This window comes from Vicia villosa, linkage group LG5 (assembly GCF_029867415.1).
Source record: "Vicia villosa cultivar HV-30 ecotype Madison, WI linkage group LG5, Vvil1.0, whole genome shotgun sequence".
NCBI lineage: Eukaryota > Viridiplantae > Streptophyta > Magnoliopsida > Fabales > Fabaceae > Vicia > Vicia villosa.
In genome coordinates, this window is record NC_081184.1 from 23,366,123 (window position 1) to 23,376,244 (window position 10,122).

Consider the following 10,122-nt stretch of genomic DNA (forward strand, 5'->3'; position numbering starts at 1 on the left):
TTTTACTAACTTATATAAATCAAAAACATCTTAATTTCATAAGTAAATTTTGAATTATATAAAATTAAGTATAAAATTTATTTATTAAATAAAATTAAGACAAAATCTTTTTTTAAATTTTTTAAACTAAATAAAAAATTATAACTCATTTTTAATTATGAATCAGAATAGAAATATATAAATATATAATCATAATTATTAACTTTGTAAGTGAAATATATAAATATATAATATATAAATATATAATAATTATTATATAAATATATAAATATATAATAATTATTATAAATTAAAACAATCATTTTTTTAATTTTTATAATTATTATATAAATGTATAAATATATAATATATAATAAATTTTATAAATATAGAATAATTATTATAATTATTATATAAATATATAAATTAAAACACTCATTTTTTTAATTTTTTTTAAATATATAACAATTATTATAAATGTATAAATAAAAAATTATAACTTATTTTGTAAGTGAAATTATTTTAATTTTTTAATTAAAATTATTTTAAATTTTAAAATATGAATTAGGATAGAAATATATAATAACTATTATTCATAACTCATAAATTATATCAAAATATATAATTATTATTCATTAATCATAAATTATATCAAATTTATGATATGTGAATTAATTAATATCCTAAAATTAATTTTTGGGATTTTTTTAGATTTTTTTTGTTGTTTCGGAGATGCATCTCCGAATTATTCAAAATCCCAATTTTTGGGATTTTTTCGGAAATGCACTTCCGAAGTCTGAAAAAATTTTGAAAAAAAAAATATTTCGGAAATGCATATCCGAAGCGGGGTAAAATGAGTTTTTCGCTGGGGGTGACCCCATAGGGAGGTGGTAAAGAAAAAATCAAAAAATATTCAAAAAAATGCACCCCTAACTCTAGGGCTTTAATTTAGGAATTTATGTTAGTCAAAAGATAGGAAATTTACGCACTAAGTAACCCTATATATATTATTTGCTTATATTATATTGATTGCATATGATTAGAAATTTCACTCTCTCTTCTTGTTTTATGCTCTGAAAATCGTCCCTATTCTCATTACTTCATTCAAATTGTTTAGAGTCAACGATCCAGAACTAAAAGTTCCACAAAATACTCTTTTTTATTGAGATTAAGAAACATCGAAATAAAAAAGATGGGACAAACTATTTCTCCAACTTCCACTACAAGAAAATAAAGGATTAGCTACCATAATTTTACTACCAATTACTTTTATAGTTAATCTCAATTTAGAAAACAATAAATTAACTTAAATTACATAAACTAACAACAAAGTCACATTGTTAGAAGATCTGAAGATTAAAGTGAAGAAGCCTCTGAAGCTGATGATTGATAACAAGTCTGCAATCAATCTTGCGAAGAATCCGGTGTTTCACGGAAGAAGCAAGCATATTGAGACTAAGTATCATTTCTTGAGAAGTCAAGTCCAGAATGGAACATTAGAAGTTGTGCACTGTAGCACCCAGAAGCAGATGACAGATGTTCTGACGAAGGCGATCAAGACAGATCAATTTCTACTCTTAAGGAATGGAATTGGCGTTGTCAGCTTTGATTGAAGAATATGAATTAAGGGATGATATTGAAGAGTAATTCAATATTCAGAAGATGAGCATCAGAAGTTCTGATGTGGGCTGATCTTCTGATGGTTACTCAGAAGATAGTGTTGACTAGAAGTTCTACCTTCTGGGTCTCATTAGCTTAGTTGTTTCCGATAAATAGTTTAAATGAAACTCACCAACTCTTCTCGAATGTACCTTTAAACGGCTGAAGTTTCCGGTCGGTGATGATTGTTTATATATCCTTTAAAGATCTTCATGTATTGCTCTATTGGATCCAGCTGCCTTAAATAAACTAGACCAAAAATCCGATTTCTTTAACTAAATGAACAAGTAAATTAACCACAATGTCAAAAAATAATGGAGGAAAATACATCTCCAGTCGACACAAGATTATTGCATCCTCATCTTCTAATTCATCTAATTTTTTAAAATAAAGAAATTTATTACATATAGCATTGAAGAATAAGAACAATCTGGGTTACTCATATATTTTCTGCAAGGATGCCACAGATAGCCACTAGTAGAAGTTGTTGCATCAAGACATCACAATCATGAGATTTTAAGTTAATTAAATTGAGATCTTTCATTGATACTAGCTTCTTGATGTTTGATGAGTAACCTTGGAGAACTTTGATACCATGCAAACACTCGCAAAATCCTTTTCTTTCCCTTTTTAGATAGAGTGTGACAAGCTGGAGACAAATAAATTGTTATTCATCTATTTTTTTGGAGCTAGCTCTTGTCGTATACCCATCTCCACTATATCTAAACAAAAATTCTTATTATCTTTAGTCTTGTCTGGAATGTTTAGAAGTGTTCCTATCAAACTATCACACACATTTTTCTCCACATACATCACATCAAAACAATCTTATATCGACGTTAGACCAATATGGAATATTATTGAACACCAATCTCTTTTTCTAAATATCTCTCTCAATGAGAACTTTTTTATTCTTTGCAAAGACAACAGTAAGGTGTTCTTGTCGTTGGTAAAATTCACCGCCAGTTAAAGGTTTAAGAGAGATTTCAAACCTCTACTCTTTGTTAAAATCCTTCCGCAATCTACGAAAATGATGATTGAGTTTTAGGAATTTATGATGTCTAAGGTAAAGGATTTTTTTCCAAACTCAAGCTATTGAAAACAAGTATTAGTTCACAAATAGGACACACTTTATGTCTTTGACATCGTATCCAACCAAATTACCATATGCAGGAAAGATGTTGATTGTGCAAAATAGTATTGCACACATCTTAAACTTTTCACCAGAATATACATCATCAACATCAATGTCTTTCTCCCACAAAAGTCTCAAATCTTCAATTCATGGACTTAGATAAACACCTATGTCGTTTCCAGATTGTCTTGGTCCATAAATAATCATACATAAAAGCATATACTTGCTCTTCATGATCAACCAAAGAGATAGGTTGTCAATTGTCAGAAGATCAAGCCACGAAGAATGATTAGTACTCAAATTGCCAAAGGGATTCATTCCATCTAGACTAACACCTTATACATTACGCCTAGACTTCATCATTTGAGCTACAAACACTATAAGAAAATTGATAGATTACGACAGCTATTTTGGCAGATTACAACTGTTAAAGTTGCCGCAATTTTCTATTCACGACGGTTGTTGAACCGTCTCAAAAATGTGTGTCCCCAACCTATTTCGAGACAGTTGCGAGAACTGCCACACCAACCGTCGTTCAAGTTCATGACGGGTTAAAACCTACCTAATCAGGAATTGGCGACAGTTCGATACCGTCGTGACTATCTTTTAAGTTTTTTTTTTAAATTCTTGATGGCTTCATTAAAAAGCTGTCAACTCATATGTTTCAATGTCACCTCTGTAAAGGAGACTGCAATGTGAAAGGGGGCCACCAAAATAATATAAAATAGGGTTGAGTATGTTTTTGGTCCTTGTAAATATCTCAAATTTCATTTTTAGTCCCTATAAAAAAATGACATATTTTAGTCCCTACAAAATCTTTATGCATTCAGTTTTAGTTCCTATTACTTTCTAAAATTTTGAAAACTGTTTAATTACCCTTAAATTTGTAAATTTTTGAATTTTTTTTCTACGTGTTTAGAATACTATAAAATGTTTTTTTTTTTACCGAATTGTAGAGTTTTTTAAAATGGGAAGAATTAAATATGAATTTTTTGAATTTCAAAATATAATGACAAAACTAATGCAAATTTTGAGTTTCTTTTTTTTTTTCCCAGAAATTTTTTATACCGTTCTAAACATGTCAGTAAAATAACCATTCAAAAATACACATCGGTTTAATAGCAAGGACTAAAACTCCGTGCAAAATAATTTTGTGGCAACCAAAATATGTCATTTTTTAATAGGGACCAAAAACAAAATTTGATAATTTTATTGAAAAAAAAAACATTAACCCTGTAAAATATGATACGACATCAAAAGGCTAGTTTTTTCGCATGAGGACTAAAAAGTTATCAAAATTAATATATGGGAATTAAAACTACATTTAAGCCAATAATTATTTTATAAATAACTTCAAATAAAAATTTGGTTTAAATAGATATTTATAAAGTGTTATTTTAAATATTTAATTTTTTTATATAATTTTTTTTAATATCAAAATTTCAAAAAAAAATAAAAGACTTTAAATTTAAATCTATTTCAAATCGTTTTTCATAACAATCATTTTTTAGACACATTTTTTTTTTTAAAAAAAAATTATGATTTTAACTATATTTTAATATTCAACGATATATATTAATATTATAGAATATCAAATTTATCTTTCAATTTATAAAAATAAATTTTAAAAAATTAATATAAAGTATTTCAAATGTATCTGATAATATCAATAAAAATATTAGTTACTTTTATGATTCATATTTAAAAATATTCAAAAAAAATGCACCCCTAATTCTAAGGCTTTACTTTAGGTATTTATGTTACTCAAAAGATATGAAACTTGCGCGTCAAATAAGCTAATATTATTTACTTATAAATATCAATTCATAAATTATATTATATTGAATGAATGTGATTAGAAATTTCACTCTCTCTTGTTGTTTTATTCTCATCACTTCATACAAAATACTCTTTTCTATTGAGATAAGAAACATCGAAATAAAAAAAAATGGAACAAATTGTTTCTCCAGCTTCTAAATTATTTCGTTTTGTTATTCCACGTCGTTACGATTCTCCATTGAATTGGGGTTATGAAAAATTGAATAATCAAGATGATAATTTCCATCTCCAGATTCATCCTCAAGAGCTGCAATTTCCATGTAATCATGCTTCTGCAATTTCAATGTGTTTGGTTTTTGCTTCATGTTATTGTTCAATTTTTTTTCACTTTCTTTGATTTTGTGAAACAGTTGAGTTGAACAAGCAGGTATCTTGCTATTTGCAGTTGTCTAACAAGTCAGAAAATTGTGTGGCTTTCAAGGTTCTCATTATTTTTTATTATTCAATTGTGTTTCTTTTTTCACTAAATTTCTTGTGAGTTTTGCTTTTATTTATTTATATAATCCTTTTTAAAATTTAAATCAATTAACACTAAGGGTACCGGTACCCAACTAAAACTAAGGGTTACCAAAGAATTTACCTAAATTAAAGGTAGTGCACTGACAGTGTAAACTAACTTTACACACACAATCAATCAAAATTTTTATACCTGTCATATCATATTAGTTTTGTTAAACTAAAATTGTGTTTTAATTGGAATATAGTTGAGATTGGTTTACCGTATAAAAATATTTTATATTGTCAGTGCATATCCTTTTTCTCTTTTAATAATATTTTGTTGAATTTTTATAAAACTAATAACAATAAATATTTATTTATATTAATACATTGATAATAAAAATATTTATATTTCACTATCCAAAATATTTTTAGTAAAATTTAATTTGAATATTAATTGTAAAATTTTGTTTTTGGGTCTCATAATATTAACCAACTATATAGCTGGAAATTTAATTTGTAGTAATATTAACCTTATTGTTGCAGGTTAAAACTACAAATCCAGAGAATTATTGTGTTAAGCCTAACTATGGAGTTGTGTTGCCCATGTCAACTTTTAATGTTAAAGGTTTCTTTCTACCTTCTTTTTGTACTCTCTCTTATTGCATATAAAAACACAAAGACATGCAAAAGATAAAAAAAATTGAGCTTGTCTATGTCAATTGTGAAATAATTTAAATTCAATCTTCAAAATTAGTCTATTAGTGAAGGTTCAAGATTTAAAAGTATGTGCTTATAAATTTAAGGTTGTCATGATGACAATCCTTGACACATGTCATATTAATAGCTAATCTAAAATTAACCCTAGACACATGTCATCTTTATCGTTACTCTAACATCAACCCTAATTCTATTTTTTTTTAAATTGATTCTAGATTAATAACTAATAATAATAATAATAATAATAATAATAATAATAATAATAATAATAATAATAATAATAATAATAATAATAATAACAACAACAATATAATCAATTACCACTATTAAATCTTTTTAATTTTGACTGAAAAATGCTAGGGCATAAGATATAAAAAATATTTATGTGACTAAATTTTTAATAATAAATCAATTTATTAGTTCGTTGATCATTATTTGAATTTCTTAAGCTTTAAAATTATAAAATTCAAATATATAATTTGAAGTTGTTTAACAATTTTAATAAATGTAATTATCTACATTTATTATAATATTTTTTAAATGTTAGTTTAAACAAAGATTTTAATTTTTTTTAAATTTACACAATAACAAAGCATATTAGTTAAATCTATTTGTCTCCTTTTAAAATATTAAAAAAACTATAAATTAATAAAATAATAACTCATAAATATCTATTTTTTAATGTTAATAATTTTTGTGTTAGATTCTTTTATATTCACTTTTATTGATTATTTGTGTCATATTTTTTATTTTTATTTTGTAGTTTTAATGCAAGCCCAAAAGGAGGCACCTCCTAACATGCAATGCTTGGATAAGTTTCTTTTTCAAAGCATAGTTGCAAAACACAAAACATATCATTCCAAAAATGGAACCACCACAAAACATATCACTCCAAAAATGGTAACCCTAGATAATCTGTTTTTTTATTAATTATTAAGAATCATATATGTAACACATTCATTATTAAAAAAAATAATTCATTGTGAATTTATTTTTTTCTTGTTATTCAATCTTATATAGTTTAATAAAGAATCCAGCTACGAGGTCAAGGAGTGTCAATTGAGGGTTGTTTATGTTAATCCTCCTCGGCCGCGATCTCTAGTTCAAGAAGGATTTTATACAAATTTGAAAGCTTCAATTGAACATGTTGAACAATATGATACTTCATTTGAGGTTACATATTATATATATTCATAAGTCACATATTTTTATATCTTTTTTCCTATATTTTTTTCTTTTAAATTTGTTTATCCATTTCAATGGGGTTGTAAAACATTTACTAAATTAGACAATTCTATCGCCAGGTACATCCTCAAGAGCTGCAATTTCCTTGTAAGTCTATAATCTTTAGTACTTTGCTTTTTTTGCTTTGTTGTGTTTGATTTCTAAATTTTCTTCCCCTTGATATTGTGAAAAAGTTGAATTGAGGAAGCAGATATCATGCTCTTTGCAATTGTCAAACAAGTCAGATAATTATGTGGCTTTCAAGGTTATTAATTTATTTATTCTTTGTGTTTCTTTTATCACTTATTTTTTCAAATGCAAAATCCATGCGGTCTCTGTGCGCATTAACACACTCGCTATATCAATGATTTAAATTTAAATTTTATATTTTCAATTATAATTTAAAAATTAAAAATCACAATTTTTGAATTATCAGATCAAAATTAAACGATAAATAAATCTGCATTCCGTCTTTTTATTTGAAATTTTCATTTGAAATCAAATTGATGGTGATGTTGCAGGTTAAGACTACAAATCCGAAGATGTATTGTGTTAGGCCTAACAATGGAGTTGTGTTGCCTAGGTCTACTTGTGATGTTACAGGTTTTATTCTGTCTCTCACTCCCTACTTTCCTTCTTCATTCTCCCTCTTTCACAGAAAAGCACAAAGACATGCAAAGAAAAATAAATAATCATGTGCTTGTTTATGTGAAAGGTGAAATAATTTGAATTAGTAATTTTTTGGTTAACTTTTTCTAGTTTTTTTATTTTATTTTTGGGTTGTTCATAGAAAATTTTAGTTTGTTCTAGTTCCATATTTCAACAGTACTATAATGCTACTATTTTACAACATTATCTACTTAATAATTTTAGATTAAAACAAAAATTCATTCGACAAGGCTTCAATTAGTCTTTGTATTACAACATTAAACAAATAATGTGTCATGGGATAATAACGATAATTTAACTTTATATGCTATAGTAATTTAAAATAAATAATTTAACTTCTATTTATTTTTAAAAAATTGTAGATGTGTTTTGTTATAAGTAGTTATTTTTATAAAAACTCAAACGAATTTACACTTTCACTCTGTAGTTACCATGCAAGCTCAAAATGAAACACCTCCTAACCTGCAATGCAAGGATAAATTTTTAATTCAGAGCATAGGTGTAAAGATGGGAGCAAGCACAGAAGATATAACTTCAGAAATGGTAACTTTGTTAACAATTTTTTTTATTATAGTGTTTAAAGAATCACAATATTGCATGTGTTACATAAGATCTATTGCGATATGGTTAAGTGTCCGACTAAGAGAGCTATCGTTGATGTGATTTGGCTAACAACTATTTGGTGCATATGGTTGAAGCGGAATGCTATTATTTTCAAGAAGGAGATTTTTAGATTTTCGGAATGCTTTTCGAATATTATCCTTTCTTCTTGGAACTTTATGTTAGCTTTCTTTAGTCTAGAAGATCTTTGTAATTTTTACTATTGGAATATCTTACCGCTAGTTTGTTTCGAGTAGTTAGAGCTTTCCATTTGTTTTTCTCGGTTGGAGTATCCATAATACTCCATTGATTAATATTATTGCTTATTAAAAAAAAAAACATAAGATCTATTGCATAATTTAATTGTTTTATTTTCTCATTGCATGTAGTTTAAGAAAAACTCGGGTTCTAAAATTAAAGAGTGCAAACTAAGAGTTATCTTTGTTGAACCATCTCAACCATTTACTCCAATTCAAGAAGAATCGGATGAATATTTGTCTTCACGCTCAGATCAGGTTTTTTTTTTTTTCATTTCATTTTTAAAATTGGTTATTAATACATTTATTAATTACAATTGCATTGTTATGAACTTTGACTAGAATACACTTACAAAATTATAAAAGGGTGTGCAAAGTGTACTATAATATAGGCTTTAAAAATTGACTATTGAGTTGTGTTTCAGGCAAATGCACTTATTTTAAAATTAATTGAGGAGAGGGATAATGCTATTGAGCAAAATAAAAGGCTTGAGCAAGAATTGGTATGACATTTATTTCCTTCATTTTGTTTTGAGAATGCTTAAGGTGATCTTCATTGTTATCCTATGATTCTAATTTGTTATTTTTTTTATTATCAAGTTTATGATCAAGTTTTTTTTCAACACTTCAAAATTGTTAAAATTGCACCAGTGTATATTTTATTACCAATGGTTATCTGGAAAAATTATTGATTGATTGAATCTTGTCATGCTTAGGATCTTTTGAAGAGTAAGGCCAACAATGACTGTCATGTAAAGTAAGCATGTGGATGATCTTGCCATGAGAAGAGGCCAACTCACTTTTAATGTGAAATTATTGATTTAATTGCTCGCATACACTAACCTGCAACTCACTTCCATAGTGTTTTTTCACATAATTTCTTTCTTGCTTTTATTGTTTAAATTTATTTTTATTTTTTTTACTCAGTTCTGGTTTGCTGGGTTTATAATTTCATAGTATTTCTTAATTAAGAACGTGTTATGCTTTTTTTATTTTAAATTTCTTATTTTCTGGATTTTAATTTGATAAAAACAATAAATGTCAATAGTTCGATACTGTCGTGACTATCTTTTGAATTTTTTAAATTCTTAATGGCTTCATTAAAAAGATGTCAACTCATATGTTTCAATGTCACCTCTGTAAAGGAGACTGCAATGTGAAGGGGGGCCACCAAAATAATATAAAATAGGGTTAAGTATGTTTTTGATCCCTGTAAATATCTCAAATTTTATTTTTAGTCCCTATAAAAAAATGACATATTTTAGTCCCTACAAAATTTTTGTTCATTCAGTTTTAGTTCCCACTACTTTTTAAAATTTTAAAAACTGTTTAATTACCGTTACATTTGTAAATTTTTGAACTTTTTTTTTACATGTTTCGAATACTATAAAATATTTCTTTATCGAATTATAGATTTTTTTAAATGAGAAGAAATAAAATTTTGACTTAGAAATCAAATTTTGAGTTTTTTTTTGAGAATTTTTTTATAACGTTCTAAACATATATGTAAAATAATCATTCAAAAATACACATTAGTTTAATAGCAGGGACTAAAACTACGTGCATAATAATTTTGTGGAGACCAAGACATGTAATTTTATA

General features: G+C 26.2%; 1 protein-coding gene across 1 annotated transcript; it reads left to right on the top strand.

Annotated features, from left to right (window-relative positions):
- Positions 1-1,171: 1,171 nt before the first annotated feature.
- On the top strand, positions 1,172-9,477 carry LOC131604364 (vesicle-associated protein 3-1-like). Its single transcript, XM_058876809.1, has 8 exons — positions 1,172-1,205; positions 4,801-4,872; positions 7,189-7,259; positions 7,516-7,597; positions 8,091-8,206; positions 8,653-8,778; positions 8,946-9,023; positions 9,448-9,477. Exons 1-8 carry the CDS (start codon positions 1,172-1,174, stop codon positions 9,475-9,477), a joined length of 609 nt encoding a protein of 202 aa, XP_058732792.1.
- Positions 9,478-10,122: the final 645 nt, after the last annotated feature.